The 27,808-nt window shown below is 33.1% G+C and overlaps 2 protein-coding genes across 7 annotated transcripts in view; one reads left to right on the top strand and one right to left on the bottom strand.

Moving 5' to 3' along the window:
* Positions 1-536: 536 nt before the first annotated feature.
* Positions 537-15,359, top strand: LOC131848374 (uncharacterized). The gene is made up of 23 exons (XM_059198196.1): positions 537-934; positions 1,455-1,625; positions 2,152-2,411; positions 2,998-3,170; positions 3,756-3,858; positions 4,445-4,681; positions 5,310-5,571; positions 6,129-6,298; positions 6,687-6,813; positions 7,385-7,451; positions 8,015-8,281; positions 8,444-8,507; positions 8,583-8,626; positions 8,711-8,806; positions 9,037-9,272; positions 9,665-10,013; positions 10,112-11,084; positions 11,200-12,718; positions 12,805-12,945; positions 13,293-13,415; positions 13,752-13,961; positions 14,306-14,441; positions 15,145-15,359. The coding sequence occupies exons 1-23, from the start codon at positions 671-673 to the stop codon at positions 15,276-15,278; spliced, it is 6,126 nt and encodes a 2,041-aa protein (XP_059054179.1). The 5' UTR covers positions 537-670; the 3' UTR covers positions 15,279-15,359.
* A 5,965-nt stretch (positions 15,360-21,324) lies between these two features.
* LOC131848353 (voltage-dependent calcium channel type A subunit alpha-1) overlaps positions 21,325-27,808 on the bottom strand; it is a 33,384-nt gene continuing 26,900 nt past the window's right edge. For 3 of the 6 annotated variants that reach the window (XM_059198173.1, XM_059198172.1, XM_059198170.1), the window contains 6 exons: positions 25,863-25,972; positions 25,406-25,557; positions 23,947-24,027; positions 23,066-23,271; positions 22,380-22,489; positions 21,325-21,565 (listed from right to left, as the gene is read on the bottom strand). In XM_059198173.1, coding sequence (XP_059054156.1) covers positions 21,325-21,565; positions 22,380-22,489; positions 23,066-23,271; positions 23,947-24,027; positions 25,406-25,557; positions 25,863-25,972 — 900 coding nt within the window. Of the gene's footprint in view, positions 21,566-22,379; positions 22,490-23,065; positions 23,272-23,946; positions 24,028-25,405; positions 25,558-25,862; positions 25,973-27,136; positions 27,150-27,808 lie in introns of all 6 variants that reach the window. The other 3 variants (XM_059198175.1, XM_059198171.1, XM_059198174.1) reach the window with 3 other exon arrangements.

Genomic DNA, 27,808 nt, shown 5'->3' on the forward strand with positions numbered 1-27,808 from the left:
CCATAAGCATTTCAAATACATTACAATAATTTTTAACTGAATACCATTTAATTTAATATGTTAGGAGTCACATTTATCATTATGGTTGATGTGTCTTTTATTCCAATTTTAAGATGTAACAATTTTATGTTACACGTAATTATAGGAGAAAAATAAATGTCAAGACATGATGGAATAAAAATACCAAATCGTGAAGTTTATTATTTATTTATTGCGATAAATGCGAATTTAATTCCTCGCCCGTGAACATATTTTTATTCAAAAGTATGATTGTTAATATCGGTCAGGGTGCTTTCTATGTATTATGTCTGCACCCACAATACAAGCTCTGCTTAGTTTGGTCCTATATTGTGTTGTATAAATTATCTATGTTTGTTCTTATTTATTACTAGGTATTTACTGTTAGATAATAATGTTACAAGAAAAGTACCTACTGTATATGTAAACTGAATAACTATTTTAATAAAAGCATGCTTATACGCTTTATCTGTTGTTTTTTTAAAATATTTTGATTGACAGTGACAGTGTGACAAAATTTGAAAAACAAGTTTTATTAATTTTTTTCTATACGAATTTACAAAACAAAACAAACATGTGAACATCATGGCATTACCCGGTAAAGTTTGGAGATAAATCTTAGAGATATATTTTAAATCTCCAGTCGTGAAGAATGATTATCGCATTGCAAACTCTAATATTCTTTCGTGAATCTTTATTGACTGCCATAGATCGGTTGCTACGTCCATATTACAAATATTTTTTGCTATTTAACCATAATGGAAATGTGATCGAAGATGACGACTCCGAGGACCATGTATTCGCGGAGTTTGATGATGAAAAAGGAGTTGTTTTTTATCCACCAGTATATGCACAAAGGTATGCAGCAGTCAGCGATTGTCTCATGGATGACCGGTGGTGCGGGAAGTTAGAGAAGGTGGGTAACACTGTTAAAATTATTATCTCATCAGCATTCCATTCGAAATCTAACTTTACACTTTCTCTAGTATACCGTTGTACTTGATTATAAAACTAAGACACTAGTATGCATCGTCATCCTGTCATCTTCATCACTGCTGCACTGAGTACCATTAGAGCACCATTCTATAAAATATAAAATGGCTACTTATAAAATTACATTTAGTGTAATAACATACATCTATTTAGAGAACCACAAAAGTTTTATAGTTGCAAAGTGATCTGTATTTATAAATGTAATTTTAAAACTAGCCATTTTATAATATAAGGTTAGGGAAACTGTCTATACATATTAAAAATATCTAAAAAATGGAAACTTTATTTACTTTTTTATTTTAAAGAAATAATGGTAATAATAGAAGAAAATAATTTAATTTCTAAAGAAGAATAATATGTATAAATATCAATTATTAACAACTACTTTTAATGTTTATGTATTTTATTAAATTCAATTTGATTATTTTTATGACATCTTTTAGGTCGTAGATCTTGGATATCATGATATGAGCTTCATAAAATACCTGAAGGACATGCCTGGTATTAAGTGCATCCTCGGTGTTGATATTGAAAGCATACCTCTTCGTTGTTCATCTGACATGTTTGCTGCTGATGAATATTCTCCAAAGAGGGAACATCCATTACAAGTAACTGTAAGTAAAACTCAACTTTTAAAAATTTGCTATCTTACTGCAGGTCATTCATAAGATAAGGATATTTAGCTTATTGTTACTAAACTGGCAAAATGATTTGGTATACTGTTTTATCTCGAGTTTACCTTCTATTGTATCACTGTGGTGATAGCTTCTGTAGTCTAGTGGTTTAGCATACCTCATTACTTTCTATAGTTGTTGGTTTGATTCCTTGTACGGTACAAACAAATTGTATTCATAAGATTAATATAATTATATGAGATGAATATATATATTATTCTTTATTGTACACACACAGAAAAAACAACAGTAATAAGGTAAATGTAATGTACAATCTCTAAAAAGAGATTTATTCCAGCAAACCTAGAATGCAAATATTCATGTGTGTATAAAAAATGTATTTTTATCAGTTGTCTAGTAATCATAACATAAGCTCTGCTTAGGTTGCAACTGATGGTGCTTTGTTAATTCTCCTGAGATATTATTGTTATTTTTATTCTTTGTTTAAATTTATTTTCTATTTTAGCTCTTTCAAGGCAATGCTGCAGATCCAGACTATAGACTTATTGGCTGTGATGCAGTAGTAGCCATAGAAATGATTGAGCATATGCTACCACATGACCTGGAAAGACTTGTGCACACAGTGTTTGGTTTTATTAAACCTAGGATTGCTGTGTTTACAACACCTAACTCCGACTTCAATACACTCTTTAAGGCTTTAGAAAAAAATGGTCTTAGGAGACTAGACCACTTCTTTGAATGGTCAAGGGAACAGTTTCATGATTGGTAAGCATTATTTATAATTTGTTGGTTTGTTTGATTGTGTGTAAAAGAAGTATCTGCATTTCAAATGATGAGAAAATGTAAAAGGTGTTATAATACATAAATTATTGACTATCTAATAATACTTAAATATATAATACTAAAATTAAATAATATATAAATATATTGCACAAACTAGTATTTCATATAGTTAGTAGTAATACTGTGATCTTACAAAATAAAACCGCACTGTCGCATTGTTATTAACCTTATTGTTAGTATCCTCATATTGAGGCTTTGCTTTTTCTTTTACAACATACTGGAATTGTTATAATAATAGAAGCCTTTATTGAAACAGTAGCTTTTTTTACATTATAAAATGATTTTGTATTTCATCTCAGATATATTTATGCATCAACAAACTATCTATAAGCCACTTATTGGCAAATGCCTCCTCCAAGATTTTCTCTGTCTATCCCTATCTAGCTACCCTTCCCCATGCATAAAAGACATATTATGATATTAATCCATCTCTCAAATGGGAGGGGTAATCATTATAGGTAAGTTTATATCTTAGATATGCAATTCATTTTAGCCCTAATATTTTCAGGTGTAGTAACATAGTGTCCCGTTATCCACAATATACAGTTTCCTGCAAGGGTATTGGTCCAGGACCTACTGGTACATTGCATTATGGCTGTTGTAGCCAATTGGCACTATTCATCTCTAAGGACTATCATAAACAACAGGATTTGAACTTGAATAGCTTGGCTCTGGTTGCAAGTGAGTCATTATCTTATCGAAATTATTTTGTCTATAGTATTTGTATATAGTCCGTGAGTCCACGTGGTCATGTGTAAGTGGCAATCATTGTCTATATACATGATCACTGATCATCAACTGCACTATCAAGTTCACATTATTACCTGACTCTTATATTAACCCATCTTGAGTTGCCATTTTGGAGGATTAATATGTTATTGTTCAGTACCATGTAATTTCACTGCCATGTCTCTCCACTCAACCAAATGAAGCTCACAAAGCTGCTGCAGCTGGTTGACATGATTGAGATGGAGGTGCCCATGTAGATGACTTTGTACAGGTCTATATCTGGTAATATAAACTAATTAATATTAACAGGACAGGAACAGGAATAAACAGACCGACAGGCAGACAGACAAAAATTGTAAGAAATGTTATCTTTGTGAATGTACCGTATATATATTTGTATGCAAGTAGTAAAAAAGGTTATTTCAATATTACAAACATACACTCCAATTTTATTTATATGTATAGATGTATAGATTAGTATAAAGCTGATGATTGTAAAAGGAAAGTTTGTTTTTTAATCAGTATACTTGATTGCAGATGCTCCAGATTGTGACAATGTACGTGAGTTGATTGGCAGTTGGGAATTACCTGAAAGCCCCAAGTGTCATTCAGAGAACAAAATGCTTTGTTTGCCAAACAAGTAAGTCAACATTCCTTACCATAATATACAATCAATGAAAGTTCGTTATTGGACTGATGTCATCTCCTAATTAAAGGGGGACATTAGACACTTACTGCAACATTGTTTAGTAATATGGAGTAGGTTATTATTGTTTTGACAAGTGTTGACACATTATATCTATACTCTGGAATCTGGAAGATAATCCGTGAAAAACATGTAATTATTCAAGCTAAACCAATAGACCACTTGCTGCTGAAAAGCCCTACAGAGATCAGTACAATGACCAATAAATATACTATTATGTATAGCTCCATTATTATTACTGAGACTATATTCTAGGATCGTATTGATTCAATCACAAATACTCAATTCTCGAATTTTTTAGAGGTTTTTAACTATATAGTATATCCAATGTTATATATGCATATTGGTATTCTTTAGGATTACGATGTTCTATCTTTAGTTTAAGAGGTTATATCTTAGAACCACGATCTGCTGCTTGACATCAGAAATAATTAAGACACTATAGAATAGTTATAACACTAATTCTAGTAGACAAAGAAAGTAAAAGTCAACTTTCTGGAACTTTCCTGTGCCATTCCAGTGTGGATTCCTTTAACGAGTTTGTATTCTCGGATAAGCAATCATGCGTAACCGTCCTCATTTCACCCTCCTTCTCCCTGGAGACCCTCGAGTACCGCGATAAGATGTCACAGTGTAATTTGGATTTTGAAGTGGGCAAGAATTTTCTTATGTTTGACGATGAGTTGTGCTTTGACGTGTTGGTGCCGCGAAGGATATTGAACAATAGGGTTTATGAGATTGAGGATATAACTAGCAGGTCCAGTTTTTTGTTTATTATCATTGTTACTTAGGCTGCTAATATACAGTTGGTTAGTATAGTAAGCAGGTTGACCGAATAAGACTAACATTCTTATGAAATTTGATTTAATCGAAAATGGGCGGAGCGTAGCAACCATCGATGTTGGTCTTATTAGGGTAATCTGACAACTAACCGATGATTGTATATCGGCTGTCATAGTTGTTATTTGCACCATTTTATATATAGTTAGCTGTCAGTATAAAGTTTGCTTGGCAGTAATGAAGTTGGTTTACTACTTTTTGACCTGCGAAACTTATTATCGCATATCACCACGCAATCGTCACGTAGTCATATTGTTTTGGTTTCTGAGTTTAAACTATTTTTATCTCATATATCCAAGTAGTAGAATATACACATACTTCTCCCATTTATAGAATCGCGTCTAATAATTTAGTTAATTTATTTCTTTCTTTGATATATAGAGCTTGAAATTTCGGAACGTGTTGGAAAATTCAAAAGTTATGCTACAAAATGACTAAAGTAATAAAAAATATCATATCACACTGCGTCATCTAGTTTCAAGCTTGTATTATAAAACTCATAGGGATACTTGAATATATTTAATTATTCAATGTATTAATTTTAGATTGAATTGCACAACGTTGCAAGTGAAGAAATTCTCAAAAACCACCCAAAATATGATGGCGAGGAACAGAGTGGATACACTTGTGCACACCAGAGAGGTGGTAGATGAAATACGGCATTTGACTAAGATGTTGAACTTTAATAAGGAGTTCCTAAATAAGGAACAAGGAGATGGCACTTGGTATAATTTTAATTGGGGTGATAATGCGCCCTATTGGAACCAATATTATACAATTGTTCGAGAATACAACTATCCATTTGAGGTGATTAAAATTATTTTATGATACATTATTAAACATTTAATATTCAATAAGCTATGAATATAGTAACAATGTTACCGATCGCTGTCTGTACATTATATACCATATCACCATAATAGAGCCCAAAGCAACATTTGTTAGACCTATTGTCTGTGTGTTCGTGCGTGCTAATCCCAGAAACGATTTAACCGATTTCATTGCGGTTTTCTGATATATTGATATATATGATTTTCTGATATATGACTGATATATTGTGGTAATCTTCACTTTTTTGTAATCAGTTAACAACCAAAGTAGTTATATGGATAGGAAACAGTGGTGGGCCAAACTTAAGCAGGCCCTAGGCACCTAGGGAACATTGTAATTTTAGATCTATTTTTCAGTCGATGTTACCAGTATGAGCGATCTCTTATATAAATAATGTTTATTCAACTAAACTTTTTTATTTTACAATTCATTCGGAACGCAAAATCCCAGGAAGAACCAGGAAGAAACTTCCGTGTTGCTCTTTTAAATAAATGTTGTTAGATATGTACTCAACCTTGCTTTTATTGTTTCAGAATAAATCAGAAGAATGTCGTATCCTAGATTTGATATCTGATGAAGTAAATAGATTTATAGATATGCAGTATGATGAAGAGTTCTCAGTGGACGTTAATAAGCTGGACATACCAATAGATCAATTGATGAAGGTTGTCCAACACATTACACAAGATGTCGATAGAGTTAAGTATGTATCAAAAATCAACATATTGTGTTGTTTTTTTTAATTTACTGTCGCATGTCACGACGTCAGTTTCTTCATGATCAATCAATTTGTATATATTAAATTCTACATTCGTAATGTCTGCAATAATTATAGCTATGATGTTCGCGGTTTCTATTCCTCGTATGGTATAAACATTTGTATTCATTTCAGTTTTTGTGTGTCGGGCTGGGTATTTTCTATGTAATATGTATTTATAGAAAAAAAAATGTATACAAGTATATATTTGTATCAGTAGTACCCATAACATAAGCCATTTTACTTTGACACTAGATGGCGTTGAATTGTGTGAATTCTACTGGGTTATATAATAATATCATCTATTATTGACGTTTTACCATTTTTATTTTAGAGATCTGTTGGAGTGGAATGGCTATGAAGTGGTGGGTGATGTGGTGATCCACTCACGGCTCATGGTGGACAGTAGTTCTGTGATCACCCGCGATGCTGACTGGCAAGACAACGACACCATTTCTGATGTAAAAATGTTGTAATGTTACTATAGTTTGTTATTTTGTAAATATTAAGTAGTATTTATGTAATATGTACCTACTATGTTTCTATATTTTCATTGTATATTTCTACATCAAGTCAGTATATCGTACGGTTATACTGCGTTAATTTATAGTGATTGTAGTGATTAATATATTTTAATAACTAGTTAATAATTCGAATAACTAGTGTATTCGTATTATACATATAAACCTTCCTCTTGAATCACTAAAAACTACAATAAAATCCGTTGCATAATTTAAAAGATCTAAGCGAAGAGATAGCGAAAGCTACTTCTATTTATGTACTTTGTATAGATATATTAATCACTGTAATTACGACACCATAGCATAGAGTCATGATTAGTAATTTGGGAGACTGAAAAACATGCCATTAGTTTTTATATTAAGTTATGTATTTTTATAATATAAATACTATTAAAAGTAACATTTTATTTTTATTTTAGTCTTTTAGAAACCAATCCTTGTGTAAGTAATAAATATGTCTTGCAATTAATTCATTTCATCATTCATATATATATTTATATAACTTTTTCAGTGGGATACTACTGATATACATTCTACTTCATTGTCTGATGGAAGTACTACAGCCCCGGAGTATCATGGTTCGCAGTTTATTAATATTTTTGTTTCACATATTTGTGTGATATTTGGTAGTATAAATATTATGCCGTCTAATAAAAATTGATAGTGGCGTATCTACAGGCACCATTTCAAATATGTACCTATATATTTAGTTATACTTATTTAGAACTAGAGACGATATTTAGCGACAAACACGTATTATTGTGGTAACTAAAAGCATGAATAGATGTGGGTACTAGCTACGTGTTAGCGTGGACACGTTTGCGTCGTAAGTTATCAATCCATGCGTTGTATTTTGAGTGTGAAACAAAAGCACAGATGATTATCGCCAGTCTTCGTAGGTCGTAGTTGTATTATATGTATATAAATACATATATCGTTACTATTTTGTTGACCGTTACTACTTCTCTTTCTTCTCTTCTCACACTGTCTTATTATCACGAGTTTGATTCTTGCATTATTTTTGTATTCTTGAGTATGAACATATATACTTTAAGTATTTTTTTCATTTTGCTAGTACGTATAGCCCAGCTTAATTTGGAACTTAAATTAAAAGTTAAATAAATATAGAAACAAACTATAGGGCGTTGCTTGCGGCGTGCTCTCGACCACAAAGTGCGCAGGTTACGCTCAATGTTAACCGCTGATGAAGATATCGCCGGTGAATTGGATCGAGTCGTATGCAGGCTTATGAAACTGGCCCTGAGGACGAGCTACGGTCGCCAGGCGCCGCCGCCTTCACGATGGATGCAGTGTAAACTGTTCGACTTGCTCACACTCACTGAAAAGGCTATCGAGCGAAGGAAGAAACACTTCATTGACAGTTATCCCTTGAAGGCTATTGATTATGGTAGTTATTTCAATTTTTTTCGTATAAATATACTCTACATATTTAACATTTATATAACCATTTTCATAGTTTAATAACTTACTCTATTTTTTTACGCACTAGCGAGTAGTATATCTGAACTACATTTAAATTCCTATTGTTCCTCTGTGTCCTTTATTTCAGACTATCAAGAGAATAAAATTGAGAAGATTCTCAATCTAACTAAACACAAAGACGACAACTCAACGTAAGATTTTTATGATTCAATATTATATTAAGACACAAACAGTTTAATAATATTAATGTAGACTTATTATTTCAGGAGAGCTTTAATGGACAAGTATCGTCCCTTAGTTGATTCTAATGGTAGGCTTTAGTTTTATGGTTCTAGATATCTTTTCGGGTATTTCATTATACATGTTTATTGAATATATAATGAATATATTTCAGGAATCAAAGAAATTAGAGAAAAATCAATAGTTCACAATTATTTAAACTTAGGAATGATCGATGATGATTTCAGCATTACTAGTAAAGACGTAAAAGGTTCTTAAATTAAATACTTAATTTCACGCTTTGTTATATGTTAGGGTTACGTTTAGGTATTTTAGTATTCTTAACTGTAGCTTGTTTTTGAGGTCCCTAATTATGTTGAAAATTAAATGACTACCAATACATTTGATCAGTAGAATAACATCTGTGTTTCTTAGCTAATCAAGCTAAATTATATTTCTACAATAAGGATCACTTAAATCATTCGGGCCTATATTTTACAGAATTGGATTTTATTGATGACTCGATTCACTCACCTTCTCTGGTAGACACTTCACCTTTGGTAAACGATGTTATTTATTGTGATAAACTATTTACAAAACCAAATAAAGAAGAAAGTAGAAAACAGAGAATACAAGCTTGGGTTGACGACGATGTTGAAATATTTCCTTATCCAAACTACGATCCTGTAGCCGTTATAAGTTTTGTTGGAGACACAGATCCTAGTGTTTCCAATTTGGTTCGTTATACACTAAAGAGGTCAGACATTAAGTGTCAGCAATCTAAAACTAAACATATTAATGAGTTGAATAGGAAAGGAAACAAAGGAATAGCAAATAATAATCAGTATAAGTCAAAAAAATATATTAAAAACAAAAGCAGGGATAAAACTTATAAAACTAAACTAATAAAAAGGGTTGTTAAAGAAAAATCCAATTATAAAGGTTTGATCAAGACGTATAGCAATAAAGTTTCTTCTAGAGAATTAAACCATTTCAAAATAAAATCTATAAGAAAAATTAAAGAGCATTCCAATTTAAAATCTTCTGTCTCAAAACCTGTAAGTAGTTAACTTGAATTGTTTTGTTGAAGATTTTAAATATATTATTCAATTTAACACATTACTTATAGATTCCAGAAAGTTTTGTGAAATATTGCCACCCAGAAAATAAAGAAAATGACATCAGCGAGGTTCAGTATTTGACAGCAAGCGAGAGGAGCTTTAGTGATAGTATCTATGAAAATGTTAATGTTTCGGCTACAGAAGAAAGTTTACTAATAAATATAGTAACAGATGATATAGAGGAGACGATTGCCTTACGGCGAACTATTGGCACTAACGCAGAAGACGAATTGGATATTTTGAAACCTTGCACTGTTCTTTGTAGTATGGCAAGCATCCTTAAAAATGATAATGGTTTTTGTTACAAGTCTGAAGTTAATACTGAAAATATCCATTCACAAACTATATTTTTGTATGGTAATAGATACATTTATTTTTAAGTAAATCATAACGTGTTATTACGTATATACCCATATACCTTTATAACACTTGTTACATAATTTTAATTGTTGTAGATATAAATGAACCTAGTACCTCTAAGGGTGTCCGCCACATAAGTATGGACGTACAATGTGGGCCAGACATAATAACCCCGGTGTGCCCCATGTCTTCTACAACAACATCAGTCACAAGGGTACCTAAAATATTTACAACAGGAATAAAAATAGGCGATTCCTTTACAAATATAAGAACCCAAAATAGCATTGATTTTGGTACTTCTACAAATGATTATAATGAACATTACACAATTATTTACCCAACGACAAGGTCGAACGGTATTGAGAAGATAATAGATTCTGATTTAATAATTAATGAAAAAGTCGACTGTGCCACGATGATTACTGACAGCATTATGAATCAAAATGTTTTTTGTACTGAAACGAAGCTGATTAAGCCCATATCTAGTAGTTTATATGAAGAAGAATCAGTCTCAGAGTTTTATAATAGCAAAGTTGCTGAATGCTTTTCTAAAAATACCAGTGAAATACGACTAAAATCAACTGTAAGCAAAGAGGTTGTACATGATAAATATTGTACTAGATGCATTCGACCAAAGCTTCGTTGCGGCGGTGTTCATGTTCATAGTTATCGGGATAAGCAAGTATATGAAGATGTTATTTATCAAGGAGAATGGCAGCAACATCGGCCGAAGGTTTTAGCTAGCAAACGAACTATTTATGATACAGGTACTGGAAAAAAAGTTAGTGAAACGATGAAGAAAGCGAAGATTAATTCCAAAGAAAAAATACATGGACCTATTAAAATTAAATTTGAGCACAAGAAAAATATACTAATGCCTGTCTTTGAAATGAATAAAGTAACAAAAGAGCTTAGCGACACGAAAATGCCTACGTCTAATAACATAATTAAATATAATAAAAATATTTTTAAGGTATGTTTAGCGTCGTTCTTTACTAATTTAACTACTTCAAAGATATTATTTGAGAAATATAGTATATACGTTTTATGCAATTTTTCAGATAGGATCTAAGCTAATATCCAAGTGAGTTTTTTTATATAATAATACGTTTATAACTGCTTAACATTACACTATTATAAATAAGTAATAAATAAAATAACTAATTTATATATAATATTTTAGTGGCCCATCAAAAAACTTTAAACAAGTTCTTACTTATAAAAGAAATATGTCGACAACTGCTAAAAAAGAAAGTAAAAATTTGGCTAAATACAGAAAGAAGAATAATATACCAATGGACTTAAAGAACAATCCGATCACCCAAAACAAATATATGAATGGCTTAAAGAATTTAAATCAAAATATAGACTCTGTTAATACAGTACTGAAAGTTAACAAAGAAAAACCTGTTGGACAAGTGGCACCATTAGTTCGATTAAAAACTAAAGATATTAATAAAGAGTTGTTAAAATTTACTGATATACCACGAAATAATATGAATTACATTGTATTCCGTAATGAAATTGATAAAAATGCTGATTGTGAATCTTCATTTAGTACCAATAAAAATATTAAAACAAAAGAAACCGAGAATAAAAGACCCTATAGCCCACAATCGCAGAACAGTTCGACCTATTCTTCTCCTAATAGTGTGGCAACTGTTAGAGTTGCTTCAAACCGATCTAACATTTATTCCAGTAGAAGATATTCGTTATCTAATGAAATGACTTTAGAGAGTAGCCAACCAGATATTAATAACGTATCTATCATCAGAAATAAGAAATATACAAAGAAATGTAAAATCGCTAAAAAGACTGATGACAAAGGAAATGATAAGGAAAACATTCCGGAGTCGTCTACAAAGTATAAATTAATTAGTAAGAAAAATAAGAATACAACTAATTTTATTGTAAGAAATAAAAGCATTTATAGAGCGCAGTTTAAAACTGACAATAAGACTTTACAGAACAATATAATGTCAAAACAAGTTGATCAAACTGCTATAGTATCCAAAGTTATTATGCCGTTACATACGGACGATATTGAATATTCTTCCGTTTCAAAAAATATATCTTTGATGCAAACTGAATCAACTAAAGGAGAGCAAATAATAGCAGATACTATAGTAGCAACAATCTCCAATCAAATACATTGCCCAAATACACAAGTCGATATTCCTTCGGTAGATAGTGCTGAGACAAATTGCAATATTGTTGAAGATCCTCAAGCCTTAAATAGACATGATAATTGTGATGATATTTTTTATGATATGAGGCTCTTGGTTGAAGAATGTCTAAATTTAGAAAAGAGGTACTTTGTTGGTTGTGATGATTCTGTAGATTCTGAATCTCTATTTTTGAGTTCCGAAGATATTTATAATGCGAGTATTAACGAAGATTCCTCTCCTACCAGTTATAGAACCGTTATTACAAATGAAGATCTAAACAATTCTTTACAAAGTGATTTGGATAATACTATGAACCAGACTTTTGATTCCATTTTAGGTGAAGATTCTATATTGACCGTGCCTGGTAGTGGATTAACTATAACAGATTTAGATCTAAATTCGTTTAAATCTATTACATGTTCGAGAAAAATATCCGAAAATGTATTGGCTGCTGGTCAGAACAATAATACTCAAATTCCAACTGAAAGTTCTGTGCGAGACTTATTCGAGAGAAAAAATCTGCTTTTAATTCAAGTAAAATTTAATTACTTCAACCTGATAATTTTAGTTTAAGGTGTATCATATGGATATGATATAATAAAATGTATGTATTTCTATAGAATCCCGCTGGAGCTCTGGCTCTTCAAGCGTTTAGTGGTTATTCTGTAAACATCGAACCGATAGTTGGCGATCGACCCGATCGTGTCAATTTTATTGATTCAGAAACTGGAAGTGTTGCTTTGGATGTAGCTAGGCAAGTTGTGAGTATAGTTATGTAATGTCTAAATAAATTATCAACTGGCAAGCTTTGAAGTTATACCTTTAAGTGAAAATGTACCTACTTCTTAACTATTTTCATTATTTACTTTTCGATACCGATAGAATTAAACAATTAAGTTGTATATATTGAAAATAATTGTGGGAGAAACTAGGCCATTGTCACTTTGTTGATTTATTTATTGATTTTTTTTATATTTTATCCAACAACAAATTTCAATCAGCCTAGGTACTCATCCTGTATTAAGATGACGAGAATAAAGAAGAGTTGAGGATTCAAACATTGCATATTAATAAGTTACTTTCTTTATTTGTTTTACGATTATGACAGACATCAGAGGAAGTTTTCATATCTGGAAGATCATCCACCAGTTACGAATCCTGTTTAACTGACGATGACGCTGTACTTCCGTATTGGCTCTTTCATATCATCAGTCAACAATCTGTATGGTTACTTTAATTTGATTGTAGATTAAATATTGTAACTATTAAAATATATTTTATAGTTTGCGTCCAAAAGAATTTGTACTTAAGTATGTAAGAATTTGTACATCCGGTACTTCGACGCAACCCTTCATAAATTCACGAGTAGTTTGGTCTATATTTTTTTAAATTAATTGTTAAAGCATGCTTCTGAAATCATTTTTTTTATTTTTATAATGACACCTAACGAATACACGCAACTTCTAATGGTAATGGTACCGTCATAGTACATTTCTATAATTAAGATGTGTTATAAATAAATACTTGGTCTTACACAAAATTAGTAGAATAAATTAAAAATATATAGGTCCAAGAAGAACTAGAAGAACCACACTCTGAACTGCCATTGGCTATGCCCGAGCCGATGCTTGACCCAAATGGCAATACGCTGGGTGGTGTGGGAGTAGCGGTAGGTGCAGGGGACGGACATGGTATGCACAGCGACCGCTCGCAGGACAGCTCTGGGCGAGGCACTTCCCTCAGTTCCACTGGAACCTCGTCGGGAGTGCAGAGTGAGGTGAATTCAACACTTGCGTTTCCAATAAAGCAATGATTCTATGTGTTATTCAATTATACATCTTATTGATGTAGATTTGCATAGCATGATTTCTATCGATCTGATTTTTAGTTTTGCCTTCTTAATAAAATAGTATGACCAGAATCGAATTATTCTACTTTGAACACTTTGTTATTAAAGTGAACGGTGTTTGTTCATCCTTAATTTCAAACTTCAGTATTGTCGACATATTTGGACAATTCTATTACATATATCAATGCAACTGTATATTTTATAGTCTGATATAGTCAGCAGTGATGTGTTTCTGTAAAGATTTCATTATATATTATTATTATCATCCACAGGTGATACTTATTGATCCGTCGGCTTTTACTGCACAATTCGAATTGTTACGAGATTCCATGGACAATAATGCATCGGTACCTACCATTTCGATAACAAACGCAGATATGCCGGATGCATCATTCGTGATAATTGAAGGTGAGTCTTTATAACAGATTCGTCGTATATGTACCGACATCGAATATTTTATTAAAAATATTAGCTTCTGCCTGCAACTTAGTCTGTGGACTTAATAAAAATCCTATAACTTTTCCACCTCAAACACTATGGAATTGAATACCAAATTTTGTACTGGTTCTGCTGTGAAAGTGTAAGAAATCAACTGGTATTAAATTTTTGTGTCACTTGTAGTGACGTGTAGTGTTTATTTACTACTGGTCCGCTCCGGATTTGTTCAGGTACACTAAAAAGTCCAGCGACGCCTATTTATCGGACAAATATAATATCTCTGAGAGTTTTGTATATTGTAACAAAAATATAACTTATGTCGCTCGGTAATTATAAGTGAAAGTATTTCTCAAATCAGTGCAGCGGAACCACTGCATCTATTTGGAAAATTTACTTTCCTAATAACAAAATGGGTGCTCTATGTCTTTTTATAATATTATTAGGTGTGGTCGCGGTTTCACCCACGTGCAATTATTAGCCTATGTGTTATCACAATGACATAATTACATCAGAATATATAAGCCTATAAAATCCATTCGGTAGTATTTGCGTGAAAGAGTAACAAACATCCTTCCAACCATCTACACTCACAAATTTCCGCGTCTATAATATTAGTAAGATTTTACGGTCACTGATCTTTAATAAATAAAACAAAATATATATGCAACCTTAGGTGGCGTACACCACACTGGTCCCATTAGTCTGGATGGGCGTAGGAACCCTGTGGTATCTCAGCTTGCAGCCAGCGATGTGGACGCAGACATCAGTTCTCTTGACACCGATGCTCCAGATTCCTCGGACAACTGATTAATTCCATAATTGTGACGTTGCAAATTATAGTGATACGTTCGTGGCACATACTGTAAATACGTTACCTTTATTTCTCATGTCCTCAATAATAAATTATTGTATTTATCTACCTTGTTGTTCTGTTTCTATTCTTAAGCATTTTTTAATAATAATACTAACCCCTGGTCAATTTACAAAGCGCCATCTAGTCCCAAGCTAACCGAGCTTGTGTTATGGGTACCAGAAAACCATTAGAAATACATAAAATGTTTTTTTTACAAAATACAGGCATAGTATAAAAAACACCCGGATGAAAGTAGACAATAATATTCTTGAATATAAATTTCTAGTCATATTAGGAATCGAACCTGCGACCATCGGAAGTAATATTCTATACCCCTAGACTACTAAGGCCGATTGTGTAAACGAAAAGGTTGTTGTAAAAAGCCAGCTGTCTTGTTGCCAGTGTCAAACTAATCAAACGAATCTATTGCTATTGTAGGTACACAAATGTTTTTTACTATGATTAGGATTTATATAGGACAAAGTCGTTATTGATAACTTAATTTGACTTCCTTTAGTATAATTATTCATTTTCATGTATATTAATACTGAGGTTTACTTGATTACAACTCATGTGTCTATTTCTTTTAATAATAAAAATCTCAATAATACGTGTCCTAATCTCATTTTACTAATGGACAGTACCATCCCTGTCGACCAATATTTCTAGTGTTTTTATGTGCCTTGCATTACTTAATAAGCTAATAATCCACATTATGGAAAATAATAACTCTCTCTCTATAGACATGAACAACGTAATGGATATATAACAAAGTATACTGTGACATCCATTATATACTGCATGCAGCTAGTATTTTCACTGTCTCATCGTATATTTTAAACGGAAATAACATAAAAAAATACACATTAAATGAACACACGTTGTCGAGGAAATGTCTTTTTTGCATTTATTCATATTATACAATCTTATAATATGATTCATTCTGCAAAATTTTACAGGCGAGCAAGAATTCATATATAAAACAGTAGCTCTTTCGTATTGTACATAACCATTTTACCAGTAGGTATAGTGAAAACATGCGTATAGTTTTTAGTTTTAGGATAATAAATTACTTAAATTCTAATTTTATGTTTGGTTCTTTATATTAATAATATACCTATTAAGGTACAATATCAATAGGATTGCACTATCCTGTAAATTTATTGGAACGTACCAAAAAACATACTATGGTGCTCTCTCGACGCCGATGAACTTTCTATGCTAAATATACAATAATAATAATAATATAATAACGTTTAATATAAAACATGATCGTCGTGAAGCGATTACACAGATACAAGGCAGGCATGACAATATTGGGTACAGACATTGTTATCTCACTTCTCTATTCTAATTTGTTTCTTCATATGAAACTTCACTAATGTGGAAAGATTTAAAATCATGAACATCTACAAAATAAGGAAGTGAGATCAGACAATAAATGATTATATTAGGTAATATTAATTATTTAACAATTTTATTACATATTGCTGCTGTCGTTACTATATTTGATGTTGATAAATAATTTTTTTTATGAATTAAAAACAAATTTCCGTTTTGACTTGCATAGTCAGAATAAGTGATGTGACATGATAAAAATACTTATAAGAACAATTGTAACGCCACTTATCTGTATTAGTTAACTGTTACATCGAATATTCTCATTATTACTTTAAGGCAGTGAAACACCCAACTTAAATTCAAGGACAGTTGGGGACGAGATTACCTAGCTAACATTAAGATTAACTAATAACATATCACTAGACATTTTCGCAGGCGACCTCTACACAACGGTCGCGTAATATTTTACAATATTTACACGTCTTAAACACGTATGTTAGTGAAACATCGTAATATATACGAGGGAGTCACAAACACTAAAGCGGGACGCACTTTGAACTATACCACTCAGTCATGGAAAGTCCATCGGCTACATGTACCATGCTAACACCCCAATTACAAATGACAGAACGAAAATATCGACATACGTGTCTATACGATAACAATATAAATATTTTTCATGAGTCAATATCGATAAATAATAAACCTACAATAGAAGAAATCTAACACTCTGAGATCGAGGGCAACAAGATACATTTGTGGGACACTCCTTCGCGAACACTTTATTATTTTTTTTATTAAAAAAACAATGTTTTATTACGACTAGATTAGCATTGTATGTAATTATAACATTAATAATATCAAATTTTTTGAAAATTATCTCACGTTACAGTAAACAGAATGACGTTTAATGTAATAATATGCGTTTGCCTGTGGACGATCTGCACGTAGTCCACAAGGCCGCATTCAGCATATAGAATAATTTGTACTAATAACTATAACAGAGGTAAAATATAAAAGCTATACAACCAGCTCCCGCCCCTCGCAACGAACAACAACAATCAAAGTATTATGAGAGGAATAATATCCGACTAAAGGGATCTACTTCGACTGCCGCGTGTCTAGGAAAAACTTCAGACTAATGTACTAAACGACCCTGGTAGTGGTAGGTATTATATTCAAATCGTGAGAAACATTGCCATTTTCAGTACGACATATACGTAGCTTTTGTGCGAATTTATTAATACATTTCATTTTGAACTATCCACTCAAGCTACTTTCCATTAATTACGAGTATAAACAGTTTTTATATTATAACGGCGACACCGTCATCTATATACTACCAGTGTTGGCAGGTAGACTTTTCAAAGCCTCGAACAGGTTATTCCTAAATGCACGGCGTCTTACAGAAATGAACAGCTTCCCCATGCAATCACACAGTTCTAATAATAATATACTCATTATGTCTCATGTTATCACAGAAAATTATGTATTTACAATTTTGTCGTACTAAAGTGTCGTACGTAACCTACATCATGCCTTGCAACGAATCATATCAGATGGTGTGGAACGATATTACACAGAACAGCGAATGTTGTATCAAAATTGTTTTTAGATTTTCTTATTATAATACAAAATGCAATTGCTTCAATAAATGCTTTTATTTGAATGCATAATCTAATTATTGTATTAGGTGTTTTCCATCAATAGTTCGTATAATATATCCCCTAACCTAAAAAGCAACACTATCATTTGACTACTTAACGTGTAAAGAGTATGATTTGTACTAATTCCAGAGGAAATGTCAAATCAGTCATTGAACACATTTCATACCATCATTATTATATCATCCAACATGAAATCATCCCATGCTGTACACTATGTAATGAACTTGATGTTTGGAAGTAGAGAGATATCTTGTGCAAGTGCTTGAGGATTCTCACAAATAGTACCTATTTCAATTGAATATTCATTTTTATTATTTATATTATGTATCTAACAATGTCATCTGTAGCATTGTAGTGATTAGCTATTGTTTTGGCAAAATACATTTTATAAACTTAGTAGGTATGTCTGTTCAGCTACAGTTTTTTATAATAGTTAGCGTTTACTCGAGTATTAATCTTATATTAATAAATATAGGATTCGATTTAATTCTTAATCGGATGTGCAATCTTTGTTGATATAAAATCATATATCACACGCTACAAATACTAGCAAACTATACTGCATTAGCAAAAAAATTTAATTTCGGAATATCCACTATAAAGAATAGTTCCAAAATAGAAATGTTTTTTAAATTAATGCAGTATTGTTTTAAGCTTGTGATATTTCAACAATTTTCATTCATTCGTTTTGTTTGTTTGCTTTTTGAATTGTTGTTAATACAACGTTCGCGTTCAGGTACAACTAACATGTCTCTATTAATGATAGTGGCGTGATATTATAAGTATAACGGTAGTGAATTTTTTTTTCAATGTACAGTCCTCAGCAGAATTGCTTCACTACTATTCTAAATAACAGTAATACACTTTAAATATTTTAATATAGATTTCATACAATTTAAATATTTACTTTGGAAGTAATGAAGGACATATTAATATTGCTTTTGTGAGGTCGTTACGTTGCCTACAAACACACATTACGCAATCCTGTTGCCGAGTGTACAATATAACAAACAAATTTTGTGCCTGGTAAATAACGAACATGAATTGCTAATATCTGTTCTCTTTACTGGCATATTAATAGTAGAATTAATACAGTGAATAATATTTATATTTAAATATAAAAATTAAGTAATTCACGATTTTTTTCGTCACGACATAAATTGAACGACTTAACCGATTTCATTACTCTGCTCTCTTTTTGTAATACTTGGTTTTTCTTACTGAATGAAAAGTTAATTACTCAAAATATTGCAAAAATTCAGAAAACTTAACGACTATTTTTCTTCATTCGTTTAACAGTTCACACATTTGGCAACAGTTTGCTCATTCACTAAGACAATGTCCAATTACCTGGACCAATTAGTTAATAATATTGAATTTTAGATTAAACACATACTAAACACTTTAAAAGTGTATAATCTCTATATTTCAGCGCTGCCTATTGACTGGTAAAGCCATTAAGGTTGTATTAAGGTTATTTATACATTTTTTGTATGCAGAGAATACTATCGGAAGGAATACCAAAGCGTCAGATCAGCAAAAGTGTTATTTAAATTTACGCACGTTTATTGACCACACTTATGGTAAATACCCAAATTCCTTGTTTCCGTAGCACTTGCTACGAGTTAGGTATATTTTGTCCATTGGTATTTGATCTATTTGTATTTGTACATTAATATGAATTTCTGGTTTTTGAAAAGTGTGTATCTTCGAACACTTCAGCAATATTTTGTATATACCTATGACAGAATAACAGACAAAACAAATCTCAGTTTATTATCACCGTCTCAATCTACAACATCCTATTATTATCACGCAACACACAACAAAATCTTTTAAAACATTTACTCTATTTTATTTGGGCAGTGGTATAAAACTGTTAATTGGAATTAATTTAAAACTTATATTAATATGCCAGTCAGAGTACCTTACAATTACAGAGTTTTGACTAGAGAGTATCTATTTTGTTTCGTTAATTAATTAATATTAGTGTTTTATTAAATATCCGAAATTTTGGCTTCAATGTTTTTTTTTTCTTTTACTACGTTCTAAAAGTTACAACTTGAGGTATATATTTAAAAAATCCTCGCACGCAAACAATGTAGATACTCTCAACTGGAATGGAATTTTTATATCTACAATATTTGTGATATTATTATGCATAGTACATACTAATGAAAACCAGGCGACAAAATATTTATAAATAATATCGGTACACGATTTAACAATTTCAAGGTAATCTTTTAATTCTGAAATATATTTTCGAAGTTTACATACAATTCATAGTTATTAGTTTAATCGTATTTAAATAACGTAGGTATAAAGCACTTGGGGGAAGGACAGCAAATTCAATAAAAAAATGTTTAATTATTTATTTAGTATTATTAACTAAGTAAAAATTATTTGCTATGTAAATATTTTATACAATACTAGTATTAATTTGTTTGACGATGAATCGCTAGTGTTCTCCCAACGTCTAACTCGAATATGAAACGGTATCGAGCGGGCCCGGGTGAACCCCGCCGGGCCCGCGCCCACCCCGTTTCGGCAGGCGATATAACGTAGACTTTATTTAGTGCAAATTTAATATAGAAATTTTACCTTTACGATACAGACTAATAATTTCATTTTATGTAAAAATCCTAGCGGAAACGAGTCGTCTGGCACCGTTTCATACTTCGATTACCTTAACCGTAATATAAATCAAGGAGTAAAATTTTAGCGAATTAAAAATTAAATTTTCCAAAAGTTTGTAAATACTAGAATTTGGATATAGCTCGCGGAGGCCCCGCGGCCGGCGTCGGCGGCCGGAGCGCTCCCGAGGGTCCAAACCGGTGAGCAACGAGAGTCGTCTATGTATGTACACACGCGCCAGCACGAGCACCGCACGAGGTCGCCGGGGCCGCCGGGGCCGGGGCGCGCGTCAGAAGGTGCGCGGGAGCGCGGGCGCCGGCGCGCGCACGTCCCGTTGCGAGCGCGCGCGCCGGCGCCGCTAGCACCAGTCGTCCTCGTCCGAGTCCGAGTGTCGCGCGCGCGGCTTGTACCCGTTGGGCAGCCGCGGCGCCGGCGCCGGCGACGGCAGCGCGCGCGACCCCCCGCCGCCACCACCCCCGCCCCCGCCCCCGCCGCGGCCCATCGCCAGCGCCGCCTCGTAACTGAGAGGCGCCGCACTCGCCACGCCCGCGCCGCCACCCGCCGCGCCGCCGCGCTCCGACTCGTAGCCTCGCCCGCGTCTGCGGCATTCACGTTTGCAATCACATATGCCGAAATGTACCATACTAATATTATGAATTCGAGGGGAACGCGATTATCAGTAATGAGACTAATTACACAATTGCTAGTAATGTATCATGTCAGGTAACCATCGTGCCTATGTCTTAAATAACCAAGAGGTTATTTAATCACAATGGGCTAATTGACTTGACCTCATGTTTATCTTACCATCGTCCACTGATACCGATATCGCAGACGGGTGACTCATGATTCTATTGTTATTAGTGTATTGTATTGTTTCTGTTTTTGGCACTAGCTTCGCTAACGGGTTTGGGAAGGATGATAACATAAAAAGTCAGGTTAGTTATCAGTTGCCCATCGTAGCAACTTTAACAAGTAGTAGAAAGATTAACCACGATGTGCCCTAGGACGGATCGTGTGGAGATCTAACTGACATTAATATTGCTAGCAAAGAAGTTATTAGTCTCCATTATACTAACATTACTAACAACCTCTTCTCCAAATAAAAGATGAAGAGGCTATCATTTATTAATAAAAAGTACAAACTCATTATCTGCTTTTACATAAAATTTTATTAATATCCATTTCGCTCATGGAAAAGGTAACAAACAACAGACAAACTGGCACATATATAATATTAGGTTGATAATTAACTAGTATAAAACAATAAATCAGGCGGATAACTGTTTATGCATATTATACTTGTTCGATTGCCGCTACGGTTTGCTACGACGTAGCTCCGACCTATAACGGCCAGTACGTAGACCCAATCAAATTAACTATAAATTAACCAAAATTTCTTATAATTTATACCTTTCTCTAGATCTATAATCTCGGTGTATCAGTCTTTCAACTTCTCGGCCATACTCGTACTCGTCGTGTAGAGGCTCTACGGGTTCTCGTACCGTATGCCTCAACGATAACTGTAATAATTTTTTATTTGTTTATTTAAACTTAACAACAATAATTAAAAATGAATTACATTGAATTTATCAAAGTTTGGAATTTAGAAATTCAGCTATAAAATACGTAGGACAGGTACATATCTAATTAATATTATAATGATAACCCAGGACAATTCACACTGCGGTTATGTTTATGGGTAGAAATGAAAACAACTTATAGAAATAATTACTTAAATGCATTTTTGTGAATAGATGCGTAGTATTCTTAAATAGCACTATATATTAGCACATCCCCGATCTTCGGAGGTACAGCGATGTGCTAATATGTGCCGATACTCTATGTCATCACCTCTGTGTCTTGTTCTTCTGCCGTCAAACTGACAGTATTTCAAATTAAAGCCGTGTTCTGATTTGAAGGGTGCGATATGACATCGCAAGATACCTCAGTCCTTACTAGTGGCAACCGGAGCCGTTATAAATTCATATATTACATTATAGTACTCGTATATATAAAATAAATCTTGTACATGAATATATTATTTGTAATTTCAATTTGAAGTCAAGTACAAAATTATTTATTAATAATATGCTCACGTGCGAAGGGCTGTGGCTGATTCTGGTGAACGGCGGCTGCTGTTTAACCTGTAGCGTGGACGGCTTGGTAGGCGTGGGAGGCAGCTGTCGGCCGCGGCCGCGCCTGCCGCCCTCCCGCTCCCACGACCGGTCCCGCCACTCCCGCCACTCCCGGTCCCGCTCTCGATCCCGGTCTCGTTCCCGGTCTCCACCTATCGGTGCCCAAACTGCTTTTTGAATAATCTAGAAGTTCTATTCGACGGCTCACTTCTTTTGCAAACATGCCACAACAATGATCACATTTATCAGGAATATCGAATGACCAAAATCAAAGAAAATAACAGGGGTCAATGAAAATATATAAGGTTAACAATAAACAGATGTGCAAACAATTTTCTTATAAGATATTCCTTCACGTCCGTCTTCTACGCGCTTCGCTTACAATCATCCACATACGTGCAAAGCGTTCACCGGAATTGCGTCATAGTTAATATTTTGAACATGACTTGGTGATATCAGCAAAAGGTCTTATTATTGCACACTTGTTATTTATAAAACAATAACGTTTTCAATTTGCATATGTGATTAGACCCTTTGCTTTACAATAAGTATTATATTCGATTTAGGTAATTCGTATAATAAATAAATAGTTTTCCTTTAATCACTCGTTTAGTTACATTAGAATACCTGCTTACTCCTAACGTTTGTGTTAAGAATGTATAGAAAGTGAATGCTTGATTATATAATGTTTGTGTTAAGAAGAGTAAGAACTGAACAATAGTGAATAGTGAGGATTCAGTGCACGCTCTTTCTTATACTTAGTTTCTGATAATTGGCTACATATGGCACTGGGCAATATGTAAGGGTGTGTGCGAGCGCGGTGTGTGGCGAGTGGATCTCACCGTAGGTGTGGTGTGGCGGGCTGGGCGACCGCGAGGGCTGGCTCAGGCTGGTCGTAGGGTGCGGCGACCTCCACTCCTTCCCTGCTGTCAGGAATACCTTCATGTACCTTCCACCACGCTTTACCCTAGCCCGTCGGATTACCGACCCTTTTTTCCCTTACTCACAAAGGTGACTCTAAAAGTTTTGGGTGTCTGTTCAAATGTAAAGGTTATTGTGGACACGGATTGGATTATTAAGGAATGGATATTTGATTCTCGGGAATGATTGTGTCCAGTGACTACATATAATATGATACTCAAGATAGAACGTGAATACATTATTATAATTTTAGTACTTTCATTACAATATAAGAATATAATAAAACACAGTGTTCATCATGTTATTATTGCCGTCTACTGCAGAAATACTTAAGGTAAAATATAAAGTCATTAAGCTTTTTGCATGCTGCATGATTCGAATGATTTTGCTGAAGTGCATGCGTTTGTCAGACACCTCTGTTTCTTGAGGAGCCCATGAATGAAGCATTTGGTATGTGCAAATAAGAGCAGAATTGTATTTTAACTGGGCACCAAACCTTTTAGCATGCAGCAGGCAAATTAATATCAGTTTCATTAAAAATTTAAATAGATTATTCACAGTGAGGCCAATTTCGTAAAGATTCACAGTTGAATTTGGCTTATACTTTATTGGAATTTCAATGCCAGTTTATAATGCACTTACATCTAAAATGTAAAACAATGTGGCCTGACGCTATAAAATATTAATGATCTTACTAACAATTTATATGAATGTATGAATGAGCAAGTTAAATCGTAGCTATTGATTACAAAACTAACTTTGTGAAAATATTCCATATAGCTAGGATTTACAATCTATTTCTAATTTCATGGTCTTAGTTATTTATAGCATAATTGCATTGCTCTCGAGTATCTTATAACTACAACTACTAAAACATGAATATCTACAACTACTTGTAAGCTAGACTTCCCATCTTCTCACAAAACTTTCAGAGTACCTTCATGAGAAGAAAAATGTTTGCAAAACTGTTTTGATTGATTGAAGCTAAATAAAATAGTAGGTATGTTCACGTTATAAATTTCAATATGAATAAATACTACTATAGGATTGAAATAATATAATATATAGATAATAATAAATTAGAGGCATTTAGCTTATTATGAAGACTAAACGAATTTTATAAATTATGAAATTGTTGGAAATAATTAGGCCTACAGGATTTATAAGTTAGCAACAGCATGAAGCTAGCGATTAGTAAATCTGCTAATACGTGGACATATATTAAATATAATGAATTAACATATGTATGAATATAAATAGCTACATGACCTGGTATGGATAAACTTAGGTACCAGCAGATTCACATGTTCACTTTGAACTCGTTCTCTTAAGAGTAAAATGTATTTTAGCGATTTCAGCTAAATAGGAGGTTGCACCTACCATGTGGGTGATAGTGATGGGGCGCACGATGCGTTCGCCCGTGTCTGTGGTGTTCGTGCTTGACTATTTCAACGACGTTACTGACAGTGTCCGAAAAGCCGATGTCGTGGTGGAAGTCTCCGTAATGTCGTCTTCTTGGACTCGGCGTTCGTCTGGAAATTAATATATTTTTTATCATAACGTTTGGTAGACAACCCGTAACCATGCGTGTCACGATTCATGCAACAGAGGTTAAATAATGGAATTAAGTAAAGGGAAGGTTAGTCCTAAGTCGAACACAGTTAGTGGGCAGTCATTATAACAATGGCGTGCTTGGTGAACATACCATTTCTCACTACGATTACTTTCAGATCAATCGCTTCGTCGACGGCACTACAAAATAAAATAAAACCGAAAATAACACAAACTAAAATGTAACAAAAATGTGCGAGAATATATATAATGGAGTTGTCATTACCTTAAACTAGATGATCTTCCATGGTGACCATTTTGGTACGCGTGAGGCTGTAACCGTCCCTCGTCCAAAGACTCCATTGAGGCATGCTGGGAGCCTTGTAGTTCCGTTACCTACAAGGCCAACTGATTAGTTATCTGTATTTATCGTAAAATTTCAATATTTATATATGATGTAATTAAATCATTCTGCTGTCCCATATTTACAAAATTTTATTTTATTAATATGAAATAACATGCACGTAGATTGGTGCGACGTACAATTTGAAATTGCATGCAACAAACCGTGCTTGTGCTATGCTTATAATTATATGGTACTTACCGATTATCTCATGGTTATCTATATGTTTACTATTAATATGTATATATATTGGCATGCTATTTGTTTGTATATTAGTAAGTAGTCACATGCAGTAGTTACTTTCTATATATAAAAGTAATCGGTAGGGTAAGAAAATGTATAGGTGTCATGTTAGATATATAGGTACGTTGTATTTATGACTGTTTTGTTAGTATGTTTATGTATGAATTGTGATAGTGCTCGGTCTAATTTTGTTAAAATTAATAATTAGTTATCGAACCTAATAAATAATTTAACCTAATGTAATATCATTCACTAACCTAAGTCTAGTACATAATAATAGCTGAGGATATTTCTACACTATCAAATAGAAATTACATGTTCCTAGAATACATAAGTGTTTACCTAAACATCAATAACCATCTGCAAACTTTAAAATATTAACCATTAATATATTATTTAGGTACAACACATACAACTCAGTTGAACAACACTAACTGGGCCTAATGCCTTAAATTATTTTTTTTATAAAAGGTTATGTTAACAACAATCACCTATTAATCAATTACTATTGACAACGAACAAAACCTATGAGCATCTTTATTTTGTTACAATCAAACAAAGCGCCCAATATTTATATACAACATCGACTATGTATCTATGACAAATGGAGAAATGCATCGATGTGATCGCTATATGAGGGTACACCCAATTAGCAAATACAATGACAACATTTCAACCCGCATTATGATATCCAATGGTCGCCTGATAGGTACATTTCAACTTTTCCAAATAGCATAACAATGGGATCCCAAAATGCTATTTGTAAAAGGCCGAATAGGTAATTTTGGTGGGTAATTTTGTATGCGAGTGAGATATTAGTGTAAACATCGACTGCACTTGACAATGGCTACCATGATAGACTGATTGGGTTTTAAAATGATGGTTGGACATCCTATCACACGCACAGTATTCACCTTTTTGTTGTTCCTGAAACAATAAACATAAACATTGTTAATTTTGATGACATTTTTACCTATAATTTTGGATCAAGTCGGATGCCGATTACCTAATGTATGACTTATTTCTGTCATATAGCAACTACAAGTCGTGTTAAGATATAAAAAATGATTATAGCTATTTATTAAGTGACTGGTACTTTATCTGAGTCCTCAGGACTGAGATCGCATAAAAGATGCTACTGTTTTCGGTATTCACTACTCCACTGTATGAGATGGTATAGGTGTCATACCGTGCCTTTTTTTCCGATCCATATATTTGAGCAAAATATTAATTTGCCATCACTTCAATCAATTCAATAGGCTATAATATAGAATACTCTTAAAGCGGAAATCAAGAAATTCTTTAGTAATTAATTTATTAATAAAATAAAAGATGGCGTTGTAGAAATAGTTTATTATTACTGTAATTTCACTATTATGTACATTCACTATATACCATTAAATGGCGTCTACAAATATAAACACGGACGATGTTGCGATCGCCACTAGTAATAGGTGTCTTTACACTACATATTTTTTCATGCGCGATTTAGCACAGGAAAGTCAGCGCGCGCAACTGTGCGCGATTGCATTTACACTGGACAATTTTTTTGTAATTACTCCTTTGCACAAAGGAGTCAAGTCGTT

The sequence above is a fragment of the Achroia grisella genome, unplaced genomic scaffold (assembly GCF_030625045.1).
Source record: "Achroia grisella isolate CSIRO2021 unplaced genomic scaffold, CSIRO_AGI_Agris_v1 utg551, whole genome shotgun sequence".
NCBI lineage: Eukaryota > Metazoa > Arthropoda > Insecta > Lepidoptera > Pyralidae > Achroia > Achroia grisella.

Excerpts from the sequence above, each read along its gene's own strand:
- LOC131848374 (XM_059198196.1), top strand. The coding sequence starts at position 671 with ATGATTATCGCATTGCAAACTCTAATATTCTTTCGTGAATCTTTATTG. Across the intron at positions 4,682-5,309 it reads ATTGAGGATATAACTAGCAG|ATTGAATTGCACAACGTTGC; the intron begins GTCCAGTTTTTT and ends TATTAATTTTAG. Across the intron at positions 6,299-6,686 it reads CAAGATGTCGATAGAGTTAA|AGATCTGTTGGAGTGGAATG; the intron begins GTATGTATCAAA and ends TTTTTATTTTAG.